This window comes from Martes martes (assembly GCF_963455335.1).
Source record: "Martes martes genome assembly, chromosome: 1".
Taxonomy (NCBI): domain Eukaryota; kingdom Metazoa; phylum Chordata; class Mammalia; order Carnivora; family Mustelidae; genus Martes; species Martes martes.
Genome location: NC_137888.1, coordinates 68,494,191 through 68,518,108, shown reverse-complemented (window position 1 = coordinate 68,518,108; position 23,918 = coordinate 68,494,191). Strand labels below are relative to the sequence as shown.

The following is a 23,918-nucleotide window of genomic DNA, read 5'->3' as shown; positions in this document are numbered from 1 at the left end:
GAAATTCATTCATCAGGAATTGGTGATAGTTAAGAAAGGCACAAGACCAAGGTGTACCTTTGGCCTAATTGTGTAAGAGTCTGCTAAATCAGTTACTAGTGGAAAACATTTTTTAGAGAGAAAGCTGAAGCCTCTATAGAGAATGTTTCTAATACCCGTAAGTAATTTTAGACATTTAAGACATTGAATTATTTCTCAGTTATAAATAATCCTTATCAATAATTTAAGTCCTTCTTGAGCCACTACTAAGTAAATCTTTCTTGACCTACTTGTAGGATTTGCTGTAGCGATGAAAGTAGCCTTTCATTTATAAAATGAAAATGAAAGTCTTTTCCTAAATCAGATGCCCTTTCCTACTAGTTTCCTTTTCACAAAGCAGGTCAGATGTTCTTAAGTGCGTGAGATCTAGAAGCAGCTTGCCTGGGTTCAAATCTCCCTTCTACCAATTGGGCATGTTATCTACGGTCGTGGTGCCTCCATTTTCCCAGTCTGTAAAATGGAAAAAATAATAATACCTAAAAGATGTTAAAACTGCAAAGCACTTAGAACAGTGCCTGGTCCCTTTAAAATCAGCTCTTGTTGCCCTAACACTGAACAGCCGGTCAGTGTGGCAAGTTAGACTCGGTCACACCCCCAGGGCGTCGCTAAGAGAAACTTCTGCGAAATGGTACATTTTAGAGCAGACAGGTTTTTAAGCCCCTCCTTTCACAAAGCTCAAGGGCAGATTTTCTTTCACACCGCAGTGCATCACACCCGTTTTCGATTCCTCAGCCTTCCTTTCTTCTGGCCTCCATCCACCCAACCTAGTCTGCCGGGTACGCCTGGTTAATTATGCAAAAGCCTTTTCCAAGCCACCCCCTCCCAGTCTCTACGAATTCGTCTTCGTGCTCTCTTCATTTCGTCCTAGACCGCACCTCCTCCTTGAAGTCCTCCCTCATCAACGCGCTCCACTCGGACCAGCCCATGACTCGGGCACAGCTCTGCTCGGGAACCCCCTTCTTGATAAATCCTTCAGACGGTTAGAGGCTATTTGAATCGCCCGGTCTTCATCTGAAATTTTTCATTAAAACGTGGAGTTTGAACAGTCCGCCCTGAGTTGTTGGACTTTGGCTCCAAACCAGACTCCTAGTTAAAGACACAAGAACACGACGATGGGTGAGCTGCGGGCCCCGAGGGCTGGTGAGCGCGACCGGAGCCCCGTTTAGGAACGGTTCGTTTGGACGGGACCAGGTCGAAGGAGAGCAGAGGTTAGTGACGCACCTGAATAAGTCCGCTAGACCAAAGGAGATAAACTCAGGCTTTAATTGTGCAGGCGGAGAGCCGCGCGCGCAGGCGCCCACACACACCACTGACACGGAAAGAGGCGCCTTCCCAGGTATCTGACAAGGACACGACTCTGAGCAGGACCGGGTCTCAAAGGCCCCCGACTTCCGGGGAACCCCTGCCCCCGCCTCCTCCGAAGATTACCGTTAGCGCATCTGTCCGCCAAAGCCCAGGCTCGGGCATGCTGGGCACCCTCCCCGCAAGCCCCGCGGCCACAGCTCCCCGCCCCCCGCGAACGCGGCTGCCCAGTGTCCTCTGGAATGCCTGAGTGACTGTCGGGTTTCGAACCCAGGCGTCGACCCTGGGCCTCGGCGCGCGCAGCGGAGTAGCTGGCGCAGCCTTTGGCCCGCACATCAATCATTTACGCGCCAGCTAGGGCTCCTGCGGCCCGAGGAGGGGGGATGGTACGGAACCCGAGACCGGGGACAACTCTATCCCCCAAGGCAGCCGCGAAACACTAGCCGGGGAGGCCCCCGCCCTCCCTCGGTGCGCCCGTCCCTCCCTCCTTCCAGCGCCTAGGCTCCCACGTCCCCGCCTCCCGCTCCGGGGGCGGCGGCGGCGGCGGCGGCTGCGCCCGCACCGCGCGATGCCCAGTCACCGCAGCAGCGCCGCCGCTGCCGCCGCAGTCCACCGCCACCGCTCTCGCTGCCGCAGCGCGGGCGGCCGCGAGCCCGTGGCAGGGAGCCTGGCTCAGGGGCCGCAGAGCCCGCGCGCTCCTACCAGTCGCTGCGCGGCCCATAAGCTGATTGCTATTTTTATTTATTTTTTTTCAGGACCGGCGGCTCCGAATCAGGTCTTCTCTTGAATCTGCAGCGACGCCCCCGGCGCGTGCACAAAGGCTCCGACGGCGGCCGGCGGGGACTGCCGAGCGCGCGGGAGCCGGCGCCAGAGGTCGCCTGTGCGCGCCCTAGCCAAACCCCAGGCACCATGCCGCGGCGCCTGCAGCCCCGGGGCGCGGGCACAAAGGGCCCGCCGGCCACGACCGCGGCGGCTTCGGAGGCGGCCTCAAGTTCCCACCCCTCCGCCTCCGGGGACCCTCCGGCATCGGCCAAGCCGCTGCTGCGCTGGGACGAGGTGCCCGACGACTTCGTGGAGTGCTTCATCCTGTCGGGCTACCGGCGGCTGCCCTGTACGGCGCAGGAGTGCCTGGCCTCGGTGCTGAAGCCCACCAACGAGACGCTCAACTTCTGGACGCACTTCATCCCGCTGCTGCTGTTCCTGAGCAAGTTCTGCCGCCTGTTTTTCCTGAGCGGCCAGGACGTGCCCTTTCATCACCCGTGGCTGTTGCCGCTGTGGTGCTACGCGTCGGGCGTGCTGCTGACCTTCGCCATGAGCTGCACAGCGCACGTGTTCAGCTGCCTGTCACTGCGCCTGCGCGCTGCCTTCTTCTACCTGGACTACGCGTCCATCAGCTACTACGGCTTCGGCAGCACGGTGGCCTACTACTACTACCTGCTGCCGGGCCTGAGCTTGTTGGACGCCAGAGTGATGACGCCGTATGTGCAGCAGCGCCTGGGCTGGCACGTGGACTGCACGCGCCTCATCGCCGCCTACCGGGCACTCGTGCTGCCGGTGGCCTTCGTGCTGGCGGTGGCCTGCACGGTGGCCTGCTGCAAGAGCCGCACGGACTGGTGCTCTTACCCCTTCGCGCTTCGCACTTTTGTGTTCGTCATGCCTCTCAGCATGGCCTGCCCCATCATGCTCGAGAGCTGGCTCTTTGACCTGCGCGGCGAGAACCCCACGCTCTTCGTGCACTTCTATCGTCGCTACTTCTGGCTGGTGGTGGCCGCCTTCTTCAATGTGAGCAAGATCCCTGAGCGCATCCATCCGGGCCTCTTCGACATTATTGGCCACAGTCACCAGCTCTTCCACATATTCACTTTCCTTAGCATCTATGACCAGGTGTACTACGTGGAGGAGGGCCTGCGCCAATTCCTCAAGGCTCCACCTGCAGCGCCCACCTTCTCTGGCACCGTGGGCTACATGCTGCTGCTGGTGGTCTGCCTGGGGCTGGTCATCAAGAAGTTCCTAAACAAAACCGAATTCTGCTGTAAAAAGTGAACCTCCGCCTTGCCTTGGAGGAGGCTGCTGGTTCGCCCACCTATTTGTTTGGAGTTTCTGTTGTTGCTATTGTTGGTTTGTTTTCAAGTTTTGTTGTGTTTACTTCTTTGCTCAAGGAAGGTGCTGCAAAACCACAGGGAAAAAAGTCGAATACAACAAGGTGGTCTCAGTGCACTTGGGGCCTTTGGAAGAGGGGAGATATGGTTCAAGCAAGAGGGAGAGGGCCACTGGTTCTTGCTCCTGGAAAAAAAATTCCGGTGGTGTCTCTGACATCCAGGGTTTTTCAAAGGGAGTGAGTAAAATCCCCAATAAAACCCCGAACAGTTTGGTTTTCCAGTCGTCGTCTGTGCCAGTGGTAATGACGAGTAGTCCTGGTGAGGTCAGATATGCAGTAAAGAGGGTAAGTAGACAAAATCCCCGGATACTTCCATTTCAGTCTGAGGAATGCTTGGATTTGTAAAAAGAATGGAGCTTTGTAGGGAATGGGCACAAAGACACAAACCCAGGGCTTAACCTGCTAGAAAATGCATGGAATGTGAACACAAATTAATTATTTCAAAATGTTTCTCAGATGTTATTTAACTAGTAATATATACAATGATTTTTCATAATTTATCAAAGCCTGTGATATGCACTGAATTATCTTTGTTACATAGTTTTGAATTTTGCAGCCCTTCTGCATTGCATACACTTGAACTGGACATCAGGGCAAGTTGCTTGAGAATTCTCAACTACTTTTTTAAACAGTGTTTTCTGAAGGCTTATGTGTGTTATGATACAACTGTGAATTATTCTACCTTAGGGACTCTGGTTAAACTATTGTTGAGGAGCTCAGTGGTTTGTATACATCCCAGGTTTCAATTTACTTTAATATATTCCACACAACCCATCCAATTTTTTGTTTGTTTTGTTTTTAATTTTATTCTTTTCTTCTCTACTTATTTAAATTGCCACTGGAATAAATGTGCCTTTTGAAGCAATGCCCAAATGACTGGTCCTCAGACATAGTTTCAGGCATGGAGAGAGCAGTAAGAATAAGCTTTTCTTACTTTACTGTAAATCAGGGTCTAACATTCCACCCAGGAAGGAAGGAAGATGGTGTTGGTTTTAAAATTTTGGTAGGACCGAAAGTAGCTTACCAGGAGAAAGGGAGCTAACCCACGAATGTGGCTGTGGTTCCTAAAGCAGCCATCAGGGAAGGTGAGAAGACACAGTTCTAGACCAATGCCATTTATCCTTGCTTATAATTAAAAATATAATATTCAGGAATAACTGAGGCAGTTATATTATGAAAGTCAAGAGCATATTACTTGAGTTGTAACTGAAGACATTGAGTTAAATAACATTACCTTTGCGTGGTTAAACACTGGTCTCATTTGGAGCCACGCTATGGAAATGAATAGCAGTCACCCTAAATCACTGAAAAATTAGTGAACGTGTTCCTGAGATCCTTTCTGACAACCACATTGGCCAGTGTTATTTAAGACATTTCTCATAAGTGATAACCTGTACTTGAGATAGATAACAACTCTAGATTAACACAAACCACCGAGGTGACTTATTTAATTTAACTTACCACACTTCCTGACAAGTCCTTTTGGTTAAGAGCCAAATAAGTCATTGAATGGGAAGTCTTAACTTCATAGGATAATTTAGGTCAAGCACATAAGGTAGATGAACACTTACCTCAGCACTGGCCGGCTGGAACTCCTAAAAAGATCGCTGTTTTTGTTTATGCTTTTAATCTCTACTTTATTTGTAAACAGAGAGGCTTGGCACAATTCCCTGGAGGAACCAGTATCCTTGTGCATTAATTGGCACACAGAAGTTAACTTTCTATGGGTCTGTATTTAATTTGGAACCTCTTAATGGGATCGTAAATACATTTTGCACATCTGTTGATGGGTGTCAGTATCTAACCTTTTGCAAAGTGCAGGGAGATTCCCATTAGGTGATAGAGGCTGAAAATTTGTGCCCAGGACGGATGTTATTCCTCAGCTGTAACTTAACTCAGTGCATGTATTCAAGGACAGTTGTGGAAATCAGGATATTTCCACATGCAAACTTATTTGCATGTCATTGTTGTCCCTTCTAGAGCCCCAAAGAATGTTGGTTTGGAAGCTAGAGAAACAGGTTGAGGAGTGTTTGGTGGCTTCCTTGTAAAATGGGACCTCCCCTTTCAGAAGGAACTTTCAAGGGGCAGAATTCTAAAAACGGTCTATGAGTTTGAGAACAAGAAATAAACCCTGTATTTGTCATTTTAAATTTTTGTTGGAGATCTGGGTCTCCAGAATTCTGGCCAACAGAATTCCCTTCTCACCCTGTGTCTTTGTCCTTAAGTAGAGGCCACTTAAGGATAAAATTATACCCATATCATTTTCAAGTGATTATGATGCATGAGCCCCCTAAGGTGACACACTTTTCCCCTCAATGTTTTCAGACCCAGTGTGCCCCAGGGAGAATGAGGACTCACTTTCCTTCCCTTTGCTGTTTCCTTCCTTTACTTTCTTTTCTCCCATTCCATCTTAGTATTTATGTACCACATATAACGTTGACAAAAGGACATTCTAGTTGAAAACAGTGGTTTGGCTTTGCTTCCTATTTGCAAAAAGATACCATATATGCTACATAGGACCAGGGATGATTTGTGAAATTATGTGTGTTATTTGCTAAATTATATCAGATTTCTGCCCAGATAAATAGTGATATTTTAGATTCAGCGTATATTTACTGAATCTCCATTTGCATGGAAATAGCCAGGTATGTTATTACATATTCAGGGGTAAAATGGCCATCAGAATAAAATACCTTTGAAAAATATTTTTCACGTTCTCCACTTTGCCACATCCATTAGGATTCAGTTTTACTTTATTGTGTTCAGCTGCTTGAAATGTAGGACAAATGATAAATAAGAATGTACTCCATTATCTCTGTAAAACCTATTTTGGCAGTGGAATTTTGAAGCATATTATGTAATGCATTTTATTTTTACTTGTTAGTCATGATCTAGATGACATCTCAAGGAGCAGCGTCATAGAGGCATGCCTGGAAAGTGAAGGTATTTGACTTTTTGGAGCCTGTCATTCTGTGGGCTGGTCTCTGGGGTTGATGCAGCTGAGTTAGTTGTTTAAAGAGGGTTCGTTTCTTCCCTGTCCTTGCAGCTGCACCCTCAGATGAAAGGGATGACCTTCCCAGACCGAAGTGAGTTTTTTGGTCATGTCATGACTGGCTTGTAAAAATAAGCGTGATCTTTTCCACTGGCCATACACTTTCTATAAATAGCCCAGGAAGAAAGTATGGGGCTTCAGAGCTGGCCAGAATGGCCTTCACATGTTTCCATTCATAAATCCTGCCCATAAGTGCTTGCAGTTAAAAACCATTTAGCCTAATTCATTGTGCCACTCTAGGGTAATCATGTATAAGAACGCAAAAGTGGGAGATGGAGGTGATTTTTATTTTTATTTTTTCTGATTTGGTGCTGAATCTGAGAGCTCACAGCAATAATAAACAGGGATTGTTATCTTCAAATCTCTTTACAACTCTACTTAATTTGCACAAAGCTAGAGTAAAAGGTACAATAGGAATTATCTCCATTTATAGGTTATACCAAGGCGACAGGATCAAGTTTGCAAACTGGCCTTAGAATGTGGGGATGGTTGTGTGCTCACTTGGGAGTATGTGCTAGTTTGCATGGCTCTGATGCCTGGTCAAGCACACAGACGCTAATTGGAGATGTGTGTCTCCGTAATTATATATCTATGATTAATAATATCTAGTATCTATTTTATATACAGAGATAGGTCATTTATCATTGTAAAACAGAGTGAAGTGAGATGTGGTTATCCTTGAATTTAGATTATAAAATCTTAAACAAAATGTACTTATGTAGTTTTTATCACCTTGGATTGTTTTTCATCTGTTGAATTCTGACGCTGCTGACTTCACTCTGTCAGTATCCTTTGAGTTGGTTTCCACATTTGTCCATGTCATCCTTTTAGTGATCACTGAGCACCTACTGCTTGTAAGACATCAGGCAAGAATCCATCCACATTATTACAGCTGTTACCCCTTTGTCTGCGGGGGGAACAGAGCTGGGAACACCAGAGAGCCATCTGGCCAGGACCCAAACGCTGACCTTGGCCACAGCAGAATGTCCTAAGCCACTGAGTTTGGTTTTTTTCTCCTTTCTGTTTTTTTCTCTTTTTCTCCTTTCAGAGGCAATGCATAGAATCTTATTTCAGTTAACATGCTAACTTATCCCAAAGCAATTTCTTTCTTTCCCTCTTTCTTTTTCTCTCTCTCCCTCCCTCCCTTCGTTCCTTCCTTCCTTTTCTTTCGTTCCTTTTTCTGTCTGCTCCTAGACCTATGTGACTTTGATGGCTAAAAATAACTAGAAATCTTAATATAGGATGCAGGTGAAGGGATGGCAGGCATATGTACATGGAGACAGTTGAAAATTTTATTACTACTAATCAATAGAAACGCTACTAACAACCACTTTTTGGGAGGTTAATAGTACTTATGTCATTATGAAGCAAGATTCATCCAAAGTGCCTAGACTGTGATGTCATTAAGTGTCTGAATTTCATAGAGAGCATACTTATGCTTTAAAAATAGGAGCTTCAGTCCGCAAAGACAAACTCATGTTCTCTAGCCTTTTTCCTCTTTTAAGGTCCTTGTGTTGTAATCTATAAAACATGTCTTAGAAAAAATTATTCTGGAAGAAATTATTTTAAAAAAAAGTATCAGATCTGAAAAAGACAGGAAGAAGGCATGAGCAGGGGAGAACAAGGAGGATTAGACTCAAACAGTTAGATTGGGACAGCAAGTTCAACTGTGGACAGTTGCTCCTGAGTTTTACGTTTTGTCCCTAGAAAAGCATGTGAACTTGCATGGTGTTAGCTCTCAAATTGACAGGCAAGGAATTCTCTTTGGCAGCCTAACCACGTCCTGTAGTTTTTGACCTGAACACTACTGCCAAGGTATATTTTGAGTAGTACTCTTACTCCTGGCTTAATGTCCTTAATTTGTTTCCATAAAATTAGGACATAAGGCAAAAAGGCATTAGGGGATAGCCCAGCCAATTGTAAATCACCTTTTGAATCATTTCTTTGAAGGACTGCCAATATCCTCTAACATAAATTGCCTGACAAAAAGCAAACAAGCCCAGACAAACCGAAAAAAAAAAGCATTCATTGGTTAAGCTGAGTGAGCACCATTGTATTCCAAGGGGATAGGCCGCACACCCTCCTATTGAAGGTTTTCTTCCTCTTCACTACTATGAATAATGATCTTCTAATTGTGAAAATGGGTATCGATTCTTAATTACTCTTCCAAAAATCTAATACAAATTTTTGCCGTTGTTTCAAAAGGACAGATGTATTGCATTTCTGGTTTGCAGATTTCTAACCAGCTTGTAGACATTTTTGTTTTAGAATAGCTTCTTAAGTGTCTGTGAGCAAGTTGCAGAATTAGAGTGTTTATTTATAGGTCAGAGGCCAAGAACGCTCTGGTGGCTGTTAAAACTGTGGCAGGATGTGACTTTGGAAAGCTCGGAACACATCTTTCCATGCAACAAAATGATCACTTATTTACTATCTAACTCGGTGGAAAAGAGCCTTTTGTTTGAGTTTTGGAAAATGTTCCCCAATGTATTGTGCTTCTAAATGTGACGCAGGATCCTCCATCTTTTTTGTTCTCGAATAATCTCTGAAAGCTGTTCCAAACATGGCATTCCTCAAGGAATATTTCGTGAATGTGCAAAAGTATTCTCGAATGTGTCAATGTGGCAGGCCACCTTTCTCATGCCTTACAGCTCCACCTAAAATATGCAATAAGCACCCCCGTAGGAGTGGAAGGGTCTTCAGATGGTTATTTAACCGCGCTGTGGAAATGGCCCTGCTCCTCACGGCTCACCCACCACACTGAGAAAGGACATCATGTAAATAAACCTTTGTTTCTAGGTGAGGGGCGTACGGGGATACACATGAATCTCATTTCTTCTTTCAGTTCCATCTGTAGTTAGAAAGCGTAATCTTTTTAATATGCTGGATGCAAAAAAAAATTAATAGGAAAACATTTTAAAGAGGTATTCTAATTTTCTATCTTACAAGTTTATAATAGCAATTTGTTTGTAAAAACAACAGGCCTTAGCACATAGATGAGAACCAGCGCTTTTTGGAAAGCCTCATCTTTGTCCTGGGAGTTTAATCACCTTGAGCTCTTACCCAAATGATAAAGACCTAGTAGGTCTTTAAAAATGTAAATAATGTATAGTTTACAGAAGGGTAAAAAACAAACCAACCTTTTTTTTTTTTTTTTAAATGAAGAAAACAGGTCAGATATGTTCTAGGTGTGTAACAAGGCTAAATTCAACGTCTTTTAAAAATTCTAGTTAGAAACTTCATTAAATCCACTCTCCCAGCAAGGCTTAGCATGGAAGGTCTACTTTTCGACCAGGTCGATTTTTTTTTCTCTTACGGAGGCTATGAGCAAAATTGCTCTAACAAAGCAACTGAGTACCAAGGCAAAGGGGATGAGGCACAGTTCACTTGGATGAGGGTATAACCACAGCGAATGACATAGCCAGGAAACCGGGCACACACGTGCCCCTCATTTCTGTGGAGTGGGAAGGAGCAGAGAGCCCCACACCATCGCCACACAGACAAGGCTATCTGCATTGCAGGGCTGGGGACGACCCCCTGGCTGTTCTTTTATCTGCATAAAGCCTGTGGTGGCTCTGAACTCCTCATTTCAGCCTTCCCCCAGGCCATTCCCACCACCCTGGAAGCCTTCGGTTTTCACAACCTCCTCCTTGAAGACGAAAGGTTTCTAAAAGGATTTCATGTGTATTTAGGCCTTGTCCAACCATCTGCCTTATGAGGTTCATCCATTTCTAAACCAAGGATTTAAATACGATTACTGTGCTCGGATTTACAAGAATGTAAAATCAGCAGGTCCCCTTTCGCAGTAAAGGGCATTTAATTGAAGGCCATACTCATTTTTTCCCTCAGGTCAGAGGCAGAGGGAGGATTTCACAGTGACCAAATAGAGACCTCCTTGTACCAGTATTTTCTTCTTTTTTTTTTTTTAAGTTCATTTAATGGTGATAATGGAGGGAGAAAGGAGTAAAGGATAATGCAGGCATGAAGAAAGAAACCGAGGGGAAGATCCCACTGCTTGCTAAATTAATTCTTCTTAGGCTGCCTGACTCCAGCCATCACCTACATCCTAAACAGCTGTATTTAGCTGGCAAGAGAGGCTTCTCAGGATGTGTGAACTTCCGTACAGGGACTACGATGTGATTTCAAATCAATAGTGTTCTCTGCCAGAGAAGCATTATTTAATCATAATTCCACGTTACCTGATAGAAATAGGTATCACTTTGGTCAGTTCTGTGCATGTAATTAACAAAATTGTGACTCATTTCTCTTCTATAGTTTGCTATGATTTTGGTTTTCTGAGATATTTGTTCCTTATGGTCTTGAACATGGAATTCTATATTAATAATATATGTATTTTTTGCTGAAAAACAAATGTATGAAGTAAGAATAAATTATTTGTAAGCATAGTGTTTAGGTCTGTATTTGTATGCCTTCAGCAAACAATTCCTAAGTTAATAGTATGTATAACACTAATACACATGATAGGAACACGCATCCTTTTTATGAAAATCCGCTGGCAGAACAGAAGAATGTTAAGTTTCTAATAGAAGTCCTGAAGAAGCACCCTTAATATATTTTTACAATTTTATTTAAGTGAAAAAGAAACTTCATGAGTTACTTTGAAACCATGTCTTCTAAGAAAATACTTAAGCCCCGACAATGAAGCTTTTCCTTAATCTTCCCTATATTTCAAGGCTCTTGTGGTCCATGGACTTTTGTGCAGTGCAGCCGCCTGTCCCAGAACCCCGGTGATGTGTGTGAATTTGTGGTCTCTCTGTCCCAAATAACCCTAGCAAAGGAGATCCAGCTTCAGTTATTAAGGTCTGTGAATTAACCTCAGGGGAGCCTAAGTGTAAACCAGAGCAAAGCCAGGATGAGAATAGAGCCAACACATGGAATGGGGCTGAACAGAGTAAATCACAAAGGGAGGCTTGATCAATCTGTGCCTGAAGCCTACACACTTTTGGGCTTGTTCTTATGTGAGCCAAGAAGTTGTGTTCATTTTACAATCTAGTTTGAGTGTTCATTACTTATAATCAGAAGTATCTTAACTCATCCATAAGGTTTGGTAACCTCCCAGCCATCTATGACAGGATTTGCACAGCTCGCATCCCACCTTCACTCAGTCAGTCCCACGTTTTAGGATCTGCATATTAGATATTTGAAATACCTCATTTTTAAAGTATAGATTTCTGTATTAGGACCCAGTGCTGTCAGTGACCCTCCTGGATTGCCTAAACCACATTCTCTCCTGTTCTCCACTGCAGATATTTCATATCTTTGACCTTCCCACTCCCACCCACTCCTCAAATCTCCCATCCTACCTCTCCCCACCTCTTCAGCAACCACACTATTATTACGCATTATTCTCCTGTATGTTCAACCACTTCTACTCAACAGGGTTCTTCCTACGAACATTTAAAAATGTACCACTAGTATCTCCCATCTTCTAAATAAAGAAAGTCACCCTCTCCCCACTATGTCACACTCTAACCACCACCACCCTCTCTTCTTCACAGCCAGGCTTTTTGCAAGAGTGGTGTACACCGTCTTTGTTTCCATACCTCCTACTCACTCCTTCACCCACTGCATTCCGGCTTCATAAATCTCACTAGAATGGCTCTTACATGATTTCTGACAACCTTTCTTGACTGATGAGCATTTTTTAGATCCTTCCTCATTCCCTTCCCCTGAAACTCTTCCCTTGGCCTCCGTGACCCCATACCCATGGTTCCCTCCTACCTCTCGGGCTACACTGTTTCACAATTGCCTTTGCTGACCTCTCTTCACCTGTTCATGCCTGAAGCAATTTTCTCAAAGCGTGAGCCAGAGCAGGGGCGCCTGGTTGGCACAGTCAGAAAAACAAGAGACTCAACCTCGGGGTCGTGAGTTCAAGCCCTACATTGGGTGTAGAGATTACTTAAAAAAAAAAAAAAAGTGTGAACTGGACTATCTACATTAGTATACTTTAAGGACTTGTCAGCATCTTGATCCTACCACTTCCTTTCAGCCCTCAGAGCAGAGGTATTACAATTCTTATTCTAGGACTCTCAACCTCGAGCCTACTCCAATTACTTACGGTGAATTTGTAAGCCAACCAACACCTGTTAATAAATCCCCTTCAGCCCCAACTAGGTTGAGTGGATTCTGTTTTCTGCAACTGAACCTTAACTGATACAGCAGGTACACAGAAAAAGATGGTGATCAAAATTTCTGGCAATGGGAAGCCATAACTCTTTATTCCCCAAACCAATCATTGGTGGACAGTCTGTTGGACTTCTGATTTTTTTTACCTTTAATTTTCCTTGGAAGACAAAGCAGGTTCTGGATCAGGCGGCTTCTTCAGAGAGTTCGGATCTATTTCAAAGCAAAAAAGAAACATAAGGAAGAGAATTACCTAGAAATTTGCTTCCCCTTATTGTTGACTTAATATAGATGGACAGAAACACAGCATGAATACTTAGAATTTATGTCAGGTGAAACAAATCTAAAATAACAAGGCTCACCAACAATAAGTGGCATTCCCATATCACTGAAGTTCGTATAATTTTCATATAGAGATTAAGCCACTGGTAACTAAAAATCCACTAAGACCATACAGAATTATAACCCTGGATAGGAATTCTAGAAGACTAAGCCAAACCTTCAGCAGCTGCTTGGCTTCCTCTTTCTCTGGACAAAGGTGCTTTAATGCATACTCGTTTCTTCCAGCAGTACCCTAAATTTCCTTTTAAGAAGGACCCCTCCCACTCAACCTTGGTAGGACGGCTCTCCCTGGCAGCCATGGGCATGTGACCCAAGGTAGGTTTGCAACCACAGAGCTTCTCTAGATTCTGAACTTTCTGTGACTTGCCTGCAGATGTCTTCGTGCAATTCTGAGAGCTACCCCATGGACTTCAATAGCTTTTTTCTTACTATTTTCTCCCTGTAAGTTAACCAGAAGGTTCCCATTTCTTGCAACTAAAGAGAATTAACTAAGAACTTCCAGTTTCTGGTCCGGCATACAAGGAAAGCTACCACTCTATCCTAACAACAATTAAAAAGCTGAATAAGCCATGAAATCAACAACACTTCTTAGATCTGTCAGAGAATTGTGGGTCACAGGGCAAAATGCTGTCCTCAAAATTAGAGAGACACACAGGTGGTTACAGAGAATTACAACTTACCACATAGGAACCCACAAGCAGAAACCTCTGCAGGAGCGAGAACTGTCTTTCAATAAAAGAATCACAAGGCTACTAAAAGGCAAAAAACATAGTTTAAAGAGACACAGCGAGCATCAAAACTCATCTCTGATAAGGCAGGATGTTGGAAATATCAAATTGGAAATTTTAAACAATGATGCAAACAGCTCTAATGGAAAAAGTAGACAACATGCAAGAACAGGTAGGTAATTGTAGGCAAAGAAATGGAAATTCTAAGAAAGAATAAAAGATAAAATGCTAGAAATCAAAACCATTGTGACAGAAATGAAGAATGCCCTTGATGGACTCATTAGTAGACCAGACACAGCCAAGGAAAAAATCAACAAGCTTAAAGATATTTCAGGAGATGCTTCTAAAACTGAAAGACAAAGAGAAAAAAGACTTGGGGCGGGGAGGTGGGGGAGAGCAGAATATCCAAGAACTGTAGGACAACTACAACCACCAACGGTATAAAACATACATAATGGGAATAACAAGGAAAAGTGAGAGAGAGGAACAGAGCATATTGACTGACACAACACCACTCAAAATTTGTAAATTGAAAGGGAAGGACATGACTTTTGAATCATTTGTAAATAATTTCTTTCCTCCTCTCTGTCTTAGAAGACCCCTGGTTCTGACTGCCAACATTTTTTTTTCTCAAAAGCAGAAGGAATTCTTTAAGAAAGGTGAGAATTTGGGCCACCTGACTCTTGATTTTGGCTCAGGTCATAATCTCAGGGTCTTGAGAGTGAGCCTGTGTTGGGCTCTGTGCTCGGCAGGGAGTCTGCTGGAGATTCTCTCCCTCTCCTTCTGTCCCTCCCTCCAGCTCACCCACTCTCTCTAGCAGAAATATATAAATCTTAAAAAAAAAAAAAGAGTGGTGAGAATTTAAGAAATCTGATTATCTTTGCAGTTTATAGGTACTTTCTAAAACCATAGGATGAACAAAAGAGATCCCATACCTGCCTGCCTAAATAATTTCCATTCTTCCCACCTTGCTTGAACCTATGTAACTGTAAAAATACACGTGGAAAGCTGAGAGGTAGGGACAAGGCATGAGACCATCTGTCAGTATGAAATGTAATTTCCTAAGAGCTAGCTTATTAATTCAAGATGACTTGAGTGGGTTTTTACTCCAGCTCTTAATTTAATGGTTCACTGTATTAGCTCATCCTCACTCACTATCAATCTGTATTGATGGTGATCTGTAAATAGCAATTTAGAGTTCTTTCATATTCTAATTTTAGTTACACAGAGATGTCATAAAGCACAAAAAGACATGAGTTTAAGGAAAACTTTTTCTAAAGATATACAGATAATACACCAACTGTAGGTAGATGATGCTCCTATCTTCCATTGTCTTGGTTTGACTTTTTGGTTTTGATTTTGGTGTTTTCTTTTTCATCCCTTTCAGCTCCTAGAGAAAGGGTCAGATATATAAGATGGCAGATGTGAAATCCTGCCAGAAGTCCCTCATTTTGATCTCTGGTGTTAACCTCTTTCTTACCAAATGTAAAGCTTGTTCATTTATAGGTGCAAATTTATCACAGAAACACATAAAGGGATCCACAACAGGTGGCATAAATCACGGTTCCTCCCTTCAGTTTTATTACACAGGTGGACCTGGCTAAAATGAATTTAAAAATAAGAGTTAGAAGGAATGGGGGATTTTCTTACCAGTAGATGGTATTCTACATTGCCTCCCCGTCCTACTGCTTCACAGAATCATTTCTGAGTCCTGGGGCTATCATTTGCTTGCTTGTAGCAAAGGGAGCTGTCTGGATGGCGGGTGAGTCGCAGCTATCCTGTAAGTCACATTCAAGTCTTCCGGAGCATAACAAAGCAGCGCTCGTTATGTGAAAAGCAGGACACCTTAAAAATAAACCTTTCACTTCCTGTCCTCCGCTGTCCAGTCCCATAAATATTTCTAACAAGACCTATGTCAGGCCACAGTGTCACCCAGTTCCCTCCACAAGGGCTGGTGACTCTTCACAACCGGCCCTAAGAAATCCCAAAGAGGAACCAGGTGCCATCCTGAAAAATGGGGGGCCGCATCAGGAATAGCTGCGTTTAAGTGTTGGGACATCTTAGCGTCCAGCCTGGTTCCATGTAGCGCTCTGTCCCCACTGTCCATGCTGCGGCCGTGGAGCTGGATGACCGCAGTCAGGCAACCTCGCGTAGACGCTGCCCGCTGGTCCTTACAACTGGGAAGAAAATGCTGGACCCCCACAAGTTGGGTGTGGGAGCAGTGGGGATCCTGCCCTCCTCTTCCAGAGAGTGGTATCTAGAGAGCAATGGACACACAACACACACACTCTTTCCCTCTCTCTCTCACGCGCACACCCCCCACACTCAAACTCCCTGGTCACTGCGAGATGGTGGGACGATCCCCGGCCGTAAAGGTCCCTAGAAAGGGCCCTTCCAGAACCACGGAAGACATTGCGGAAGGGATCCCTGCAGGAATCCTGGCAGACCGGACAGGGGCTCTGGAATACACTGAGCAGCCAGAGGGAGGCGTGCGTTTTCCCCGCCGCGGGCATGGGCGAACTCGCAAGGGGCAGGAGCTGGGAGGCCTGCGGGGCAAGGTGGCTGCAGCGCCGCGGGGCAACCCCAAGGTTGAGTCAGACGCGAGTGGGTGGGGAGTGGGTGATGCCGTCAGCGCGCAGGCGCCTGTGGGAAGGCCCGCGAGCTGGGCAGTGGGACCAGGGAACTCGAGGCCCCAGGCCGATCGGAGACACCGCCATGTGATCCTGAGCCTGTAGGTGCTCTAATTCTGTCCTCTTTCCTCCATTGCAGCTATTTGGCTCTTGGACCATCAGACCTCGGCTGGGTTTGACTTCTGAAGCCATTATTCCCTAGTCTTGTTGGCAAATTACTTGGCCCCTCTGGACCTCCATTTTCTCATCTGTAAAATGGGGTTGTAAATATTTCTTACTTAGAATAGCGCAACAATCCAGTGAATGAATGTAAAGCTTTTCAACTCAGTGCCTGGCACATGGTAACTGTTGAGTACATTTTACCTAGTGTTGCATTAGCTAAAACACTTAAGAACCCATAGCACACCCAATCCATGAGGTTCCTGGGGGAATGCGTGCATTCTGGGGAAAAAAGTAGAATTGATTTAACTTTCTTTCTACATCAGTACTATCCAATAGAAATATAATGCAAACTGCATATGTAATTTTCTAGTATCCACATTAAAAGGGTAAAAAAAATCAAGTGAAATTAATTTTAGTAATACATTTGATTTAGCCCAGTATATCCTAAATATTATCATTTCACCAGCCACATTTCAAGACCTTCAATTTCTTATGTGCTGGACAATATGGCTCAGACTCCTTGTCACCATATGGGTCTCAGCTCAAGTGTCACCAACACCTTTGAGCATCTAAGTAACCACCTTGGTCTCCTCCCCCTCCTCCACATTCACCATGGCTTCACCCTGTTTTATTTCCTACACATCACCAGCATGTGAAACTACCTTGTTTATTGTTTCCTTTTCTCCATGAGAATCTAGACTGTAGGACTGCAGAGATGAATTTAGCAGCCGGCATGGTACCTTCCTTGCCTGCTGCAGACCCCCCGCCCCCGAACACTTGTTGAATGTATGAATGAATGAATGAACAAATTCATAAATGAGTGGATGTGGTATTATCCACCCACTCTACAGACAGAACTGTCCGATGTTGACTAAGATCTCTCTACAATGCGGAAATTATATTGTATTTGAAGAATTTAAAGGATGCACAATACTCACAGGGATATAAAAACAGAATTCTACCATTTTGACGATTATGGTGGCAAAGGCAAGTAACTTAGTTACTACCTTTATACCTAGGTTTATAAACTACCTCTCCCAGCTATGATGGCATAAGTATCAGATGTTCTTCAATAGCCATTTATTTACTTTATGCATTATCTAAAATGTATACCAACTCGAAGATTTAAGATTTTTAAAAACAGTTTTAAAATAAAGATTAATACATAAAAATATTAAACTGTGCCCAAATGGTGAGGAGTCAGTTAACCATGACTAGGTTAACCTTCAGTAAAAAGAGATTAACTGGCCTAGCTTAAGAGTATGTATATATCTCTGTTGAGACACTTCTACAATAGAGCTTTCTTGATAAAACTATATTTGGGCAATGGGTCAATAACAATAGCTAAAACCTATTTCTGGTTGGGCCACTCGATTATGGCAATAATGAGTTTGTGGTACTGGTTCTAATGGATTCATTTGTTATTATAAAATAGCTACCAAAATAATGTTTTCCAAACCTGGCTGCGTAGTAGAATTACCTAGAGGGGATTGGGAGGGAGACAAACCATAAGAGACTCCTTATCTCACAAAACAAACAGGGTTGCTGGGGGGAGGGTGGTTGGGTTATGGACATTGGGGAGGGTATGTGTGAGTGCTTTGAAGTGTGTAAGCCTCATGATTCACAGACCTGTACCTCTGGGGCAAATAATACATTGTATGTTAATAAAAATAAAAATTAAAAAAAAAAAAGAATTACCTAGAGAGCTTGGTGAGTGCTTTGAAGTGTGTAAGCCTCATGATTCACAGACCTGTACCTCTGGGGCAAATAATACATTGTATGTTAATAAAAATAAAAATTAAAAAAAAAAAAGAATTACCTAGAGAGCTTGGCAAGAGAGCTGATTCCTAGGGTCTATCCTCATAGATTCTAATTCAGACAATCTGTCAGGGCTTTGGAAACTGTTGTTAGAAAAGCTCTCTCAGTGTCTCCAGTAATGAGCGGGGTCTGGGACATTCTGCAGCAGAATTGTCCAATTACCACCAGACGCACATTAACCAGGACACCAAAGAGACTCAGTTTTCAAGGACATATCATGTGCATGAGTCCCTCCCAAAGCCCTGTATCTAATTTTGTGTTTGTAATTTTGCATCCTTTTTCTTAAACAAGACCCCCCAAATTATAAAGGGTTCACTCGCCACAAAACCTGGATCTGCTCCTGACCATAAACTATACTATCGTCAGAAAACTACAGCCACAGAGCAAATCCAGCCCTCTGCCTATTTTTGCACAGCTCATAGCTAGGAACAGTTGCTCCATTTTTTACTGGTTGGAAAGAATGAAAAGAATAATACTTGGTGACACGTGAAAGTTACCTGAAATTCGAATTTCCCCTTCTATAGGTAGTTAAGTTGGCTCCCAGCCATGCAGGCTCATTCATTTACAAATTGCCTGTGACTGCTGCCATGGCAGAGTTGAACAGCTGCCACAGAGATTGCATGGCCTGCAAAGCTCAAAGTATTTATTATCCGGCCTTTTACAGAGAAAGTTTGCCAACCTTGACTTACACCGTCAGCTGATAACATCATAGACACAACAGAACACTGATTTAAATGGGTTACTTTATTTAAAGTGAAAAGCATGCATGATGGGGGAATGGTGTAACATAAACAACGTATAAACACTCCCAACTATAGAAGTGAGAGGTTTGTTTTATGAAAATCTAGAAGTGGCTAAATTCACGTGTGAATAGCAAAGAACCATAGCATTTTGTTCAATATCACTCAGAGTAAGCTATGTTTGGTCTATAGGTTAGGAGCAATGATGGGGGAGACTAAAGGCTTTATAAGATGATTAAGGATAGAATGATTAGCAGTAAAAAAAAAAAAAAAAAAAAAAAACCTTCCCAGGTAGGACATACAGGAAGAATCTGGCAAAAGATGTATGCAGTTAGATTAACCATTAAGCATAAACTAGGCATGTGTTCTGAGTTGTGGAAAAGTATAGTAAAATGTTGCTGAAGTTGTACTTCAAAATTTAGCTCTGAGGTGGGGTCCTAAACCAAGTTAACCCAATACTTGAAATGAAGCCAGAAATGTTTGAACAATAATGATTAGGTGAATTGGGCAAGAACTATGACAGATCATCAAATTCTGTGATCTGTGGCAGTTCACAGCAAGAACTGTGACAGATCATCAAAGCAGATCCAAACTACTGATTTGGCTGTCCCTCTTCATAGAAGTAGGTCAAGAAGTTTACACAGAGCTGTGTGAGGGTCACTCTGAAGATCTGAGGTAGAAGAGGGGAGCCTATCAAAGGACAGCTAGTGTACCACCTGAGTTGTTGTGAATGCTGGCTGGCCAGGGGCCATAAATGTTGCAGATTTCTCAGTCAGGCAAACAGCAGGTAGAAAAGTAGACCAAAGGGCAGATCAGTTGGGAAGATTAGTCAGGTAAGATGTTATTAGGTTGGGAGGTTAATGATGAAGGCGCAGCTCTTTTATCAGTCGGTTGACTTCAAAGATCTCATGATTGGCTTACACAAAAAAAAGCACAAGAGATCTTCCTTAACGGACTCAGGAGCCTAAGACTTTGAAGATCCAAGTGGTCTGCTATTCTAGGTTCTGATGGAATCTTAGTCGTTTGAAGACCCTTGGTTCTGTGTCTTTTGAAGAGATCACAGTCTTCTGTTCCAAAGACCACCTGGGAATAATAGCCCAAGGATAGCCTAACATTTCCATTTTCGTGATAAGAGAGGAGTCTGGAGAGCTGGAAGGTAAGAGGATTAGTGAGTCGATCTGAAGGATGAGTGATTTACAGGCAGACATAGGGAAAAAAGAAGTAAAGGAACATTTTGGAGCATCTGCTATGAGCTAACTTCGTTATCTCCACATCCCCTCAGTATAATTATCATTGATTCCAGTAAACATCTGAAGAAACAGAAACGGTTAAGTTTTGTAATAGGGAAAACTTTAGCATATCTGACTTCATATTGCTTCTATTTCCCTTGCTGCTGTGACCTATAGCTTAAATCTTCTGCTTACAGCCAAGATGTACATAAACTGCTTTTTACCCAAAATCTACCTCGCTCGAGGAGATAAGGAAATAAGTACAGAAATGACTATACTCTGTTTAAGACACATAGGATTGACAGGACCAGATTCCTGTAGACAAAGATCAACTGACCACCATCAGAGAAGTTACACGACTTCCCTGGGATGTCTACAGATCATCAGTCACCTTTTGATTCCAACCCCATTCTGCTTCTCTCTTTTGCTAATGTAGCAGAAGCTTGAATTTCTTGCCAAGGGGAGATGTTCTTTAGGATAATTATCCCCCATCCCCTTGGTCTGCTGGTTTTCCAAATAAAGTTGCATTCCTTACCCCAGCATCTTGCCTCTCAACTTGCTGGCCTGTCCTGGGGCAAGCAGAATGAGCTTGGACTCAGTTACAGTTTCATGCTTACAACCATCCAGCCGGTAATGGCAGAGTTGAAGTAGGAACTCAGGTCTGACTGTTTGCCTGGTCCTGAGTCTTTATTTACGACCCTGCCCCCAGCAGGCTCTCCAAGCAGAGAAAGCAACAGGCAGAAAAGCACAGCCTCATAAATATGGTTTTCCATTTTCAGTGACCACCGAGACATTTCTTTAAGTTTACTGGAGTTATAAAAAACAAAACTAAACTAATATCCTTCATTAATTAATAATATGTCTCCAAGTTGGAAGGTCACATTACCCATTGTAGTCTTTCTTAAAACAAATTGCCATGTACTAAATCTATGAAATGTCCTCTATTAGGTCCCTTTGAGATTGTACAGAATTTAAACCTGCAAACTGGCTGTAAAAATTTCCTCATAGGCAAATGCAAAGTCTTGCTGACTACCGATTGCCCCAGATGGGCAAGCAGCAATTTTGGCTCTTTGCTCCATCTGTGACTAGTTTCTCTGTCACCAGATTCCAATTAGAAATGAGGTGGTAATTCTAAGTCTTCCCTCCTCATGGGGGTTTCTTTACACAGGCCATTATAGTAATGAGTTCCATGGTCTTCCCTCAGGTGATGGTCACTGGTAAAAACACATTCAGTAGATTACTAGAGCAATTATTACAAGCTTCTTTAAAAAATTGGTTAAGGGGGGCGCCTGGGTGGCTCAGTCAGTTGAGCCTCTGTCTTCGGCTCAGGTCATGATCTCAGGGTCCTGGGATAGAGCCCCACATGGGGCTCTCTGTTCCGCAGGGAGTCTGCTTCCCCCTCCCCCTCTGCCTGTCTCTCTGCCTACTTGTGATCTCTCTCCCTCTGTCAAATAAATAAATAAAATCTTTAATAAATAAATAATCAGTTAAGGAACATGTGCTACTATTGAGAAGTTCTTCAACAAGTTATGTGATCAATTTGTAGATAATTCTGTTCTTTCCTAAACTGCATCTTCAAGTTTGTCAGAGCTTTAAGTATTTACATTCCACCCCTCCCCCGCAAATTACAAGCCATTCAAAGGAAGCTATAGGAAGACACTACTATCCAGTAACACTGTCTTAAAGAATCCCAGCCACTCTGAATTTCATAGATTTCTTTTGTAAACCTAGGTCTAATCTCAGATTAAACAGAACAAATGGTAGCTAAATAGACAGCCTCTTCAAATCTGTTTGCTTTACCACAGATGAATAAGCCAAGACTTTCGTAATTTGTAGTTGAGAGCTCTCTTCCCAACTTAGAAGCAGAGGGAAAAGGAAGACCAAACACCAACTTAAACAAAGGGTCTGTAATTATAGGATTTTAGGTTTGGAGTCACTTCACTTAATCTTTGCATGACCCAGAATTCAACCCAGAAGATTAAAAGAACAGCTTTCTCAATTCTATTCATGAAAAGGAAGGACTTGGCTAGAGTTAATAAAGCTGAGGGAAAAAAATATATAAGTTGTTAGTCAAAGCGAAATAATCCTCACTCCAGTGCGAAGTGGAAAAAAAAATTCGTTGTATGTGGTTTCCATTGTAAGAGGTAATAGTGTAAGGACCTATTTAGCCAGAGGCTTCCATCAAGGTTAAAACAATAATGTTGTTTAACCCTTAAACTATCCCTGCTCCCCTTCCCCCAGGGGACTTACTTAAAAACAAGTCCTGGAAACCAGCCCCAGGTAACAAAGCCCAGATACAAGGGTGGGTCAGGCCAGAGACCTCCGATCAGTGGGGGCGCGTACTGTCTCCCTAGCTACCAAGGAGTATGGGCCCCGCCCTTTGGGAGCCTTTTGGGCGCCAGTTCTAACCAAGGCGATAGGCTAGGTCAAATGTCTACTATAGGGTAAATTGTAATTCAATTGGTCACCTAGCATCACTGTGCAGCTTTTTCTGTGTGTTACAATTTCATTGGCCACCTGTGTGTGGCCAGGCCCAACTGCATGGCCTTTGCCCTTAAAAGCTAGTCTGTGAAACAGAGAAGGGTCGCCCTTTCTTGTAAGAAGTGCGTCCCTGAACGTTCTGTCTGATTTTTGATGCTTGGGGCAGAATAAATCTTTGCTTGACCTTCGCTCTATATCAGTCTCGCTCCTTTAATCACGGACCCATTTTGGGGGGGACCTAACAATAGTTCTGCATACAGACTTGTAAAAGAGGACATAATATCCTGAAGCTGAATGACTCCATGTGGGAGAACCATACTAAAATTCCACTGTTGAAGCAACCCCCGGAGCTTCTCAGATCTAAATAAAAGATTGATGGTGATTCTGAGTTTAAAATTTAATGCCGAGTCTAGCTACTTAATTTTACATTACAAGAATGTTGGTGGCACTATAAATCAATAAAATCAATTGTGCCCTCTTAGGGGATGGATTTTATAATGGGAAAATTATTTACATATTGTACTTTTTAAGAAGGCATTGTTTACTTATTTTACTCACTGTCACTTGTCAAAATTTTCATCTTGATACATTTAATGAGTAATATTTTTTACATGCTTCATTAGAAATCCCACTCTTCTCAAAATGCCCTGTTTTCCCTAGAAATTACTGACAGACATGATCATTTCTATCTACAAACATGGTATATGGATTTGCAGATACAATCTAAGTAACGTGATATACCTATATTCAAGAAATTCATTCCCAACTTTAAATTTAGCTGATCCTCTTCCTGGAAAAAGTAACTTCAAGACAGCTACATTGTGCTGCAAAGAAATAATCAATATAATCATCATAGCTATGAGGCTGCTTTGTAAATAAATGTAAGCGTCTGTTTACCCAACACCTTAGTTACTATGCAAGTCTTTTCCCAAAACCAGGTTACCAATTCACAGGAGCTTTATCTTTGGCTAAGCCCATCTCTCAAGTGAGTTAAAGGCTTGTGAGAGAAGGTAAGTGACCTTTCCCTGGGTTTAAAATGGGCTGTGAGATGAGGACCTGTGAAATGCCGCTCAAAGGCTAGAGTAGCCGGAGTAGC

General features: G+C 43.2%; 1 protein-coding gene across 1 annotated transcript; it reads left to right on the top strand.

The window, feature by feature from the left end:
- Positions 1 to 1,152: 1,152 nt before the first annotated feature.
- Positions 1,153 to 4,270, top strand: PAQR9 (progestin and adipoQ receptor family member 9). Its single transcript, XM_080798643.1, has 2 exons — positions 1,153 to 1,247; positions 2,097 to 4,270. The coding sequence occupies exon 2, from the start codon at positions 2,251 to 2,253 to the stop codon at positions 3,382 to 3,384; it is 1,134 nt and encodes a 377-aa protein (XP_080654769.1). The 5' UTR covers positions 1,153 to 1,247; positions 2,097 to 2,250; the 3' UTR covers positions 3,385 to 4,270.
- The last annotated feature ends 19,648 nt before the right edge of the window (positions 4,271 to 23,918 follow it).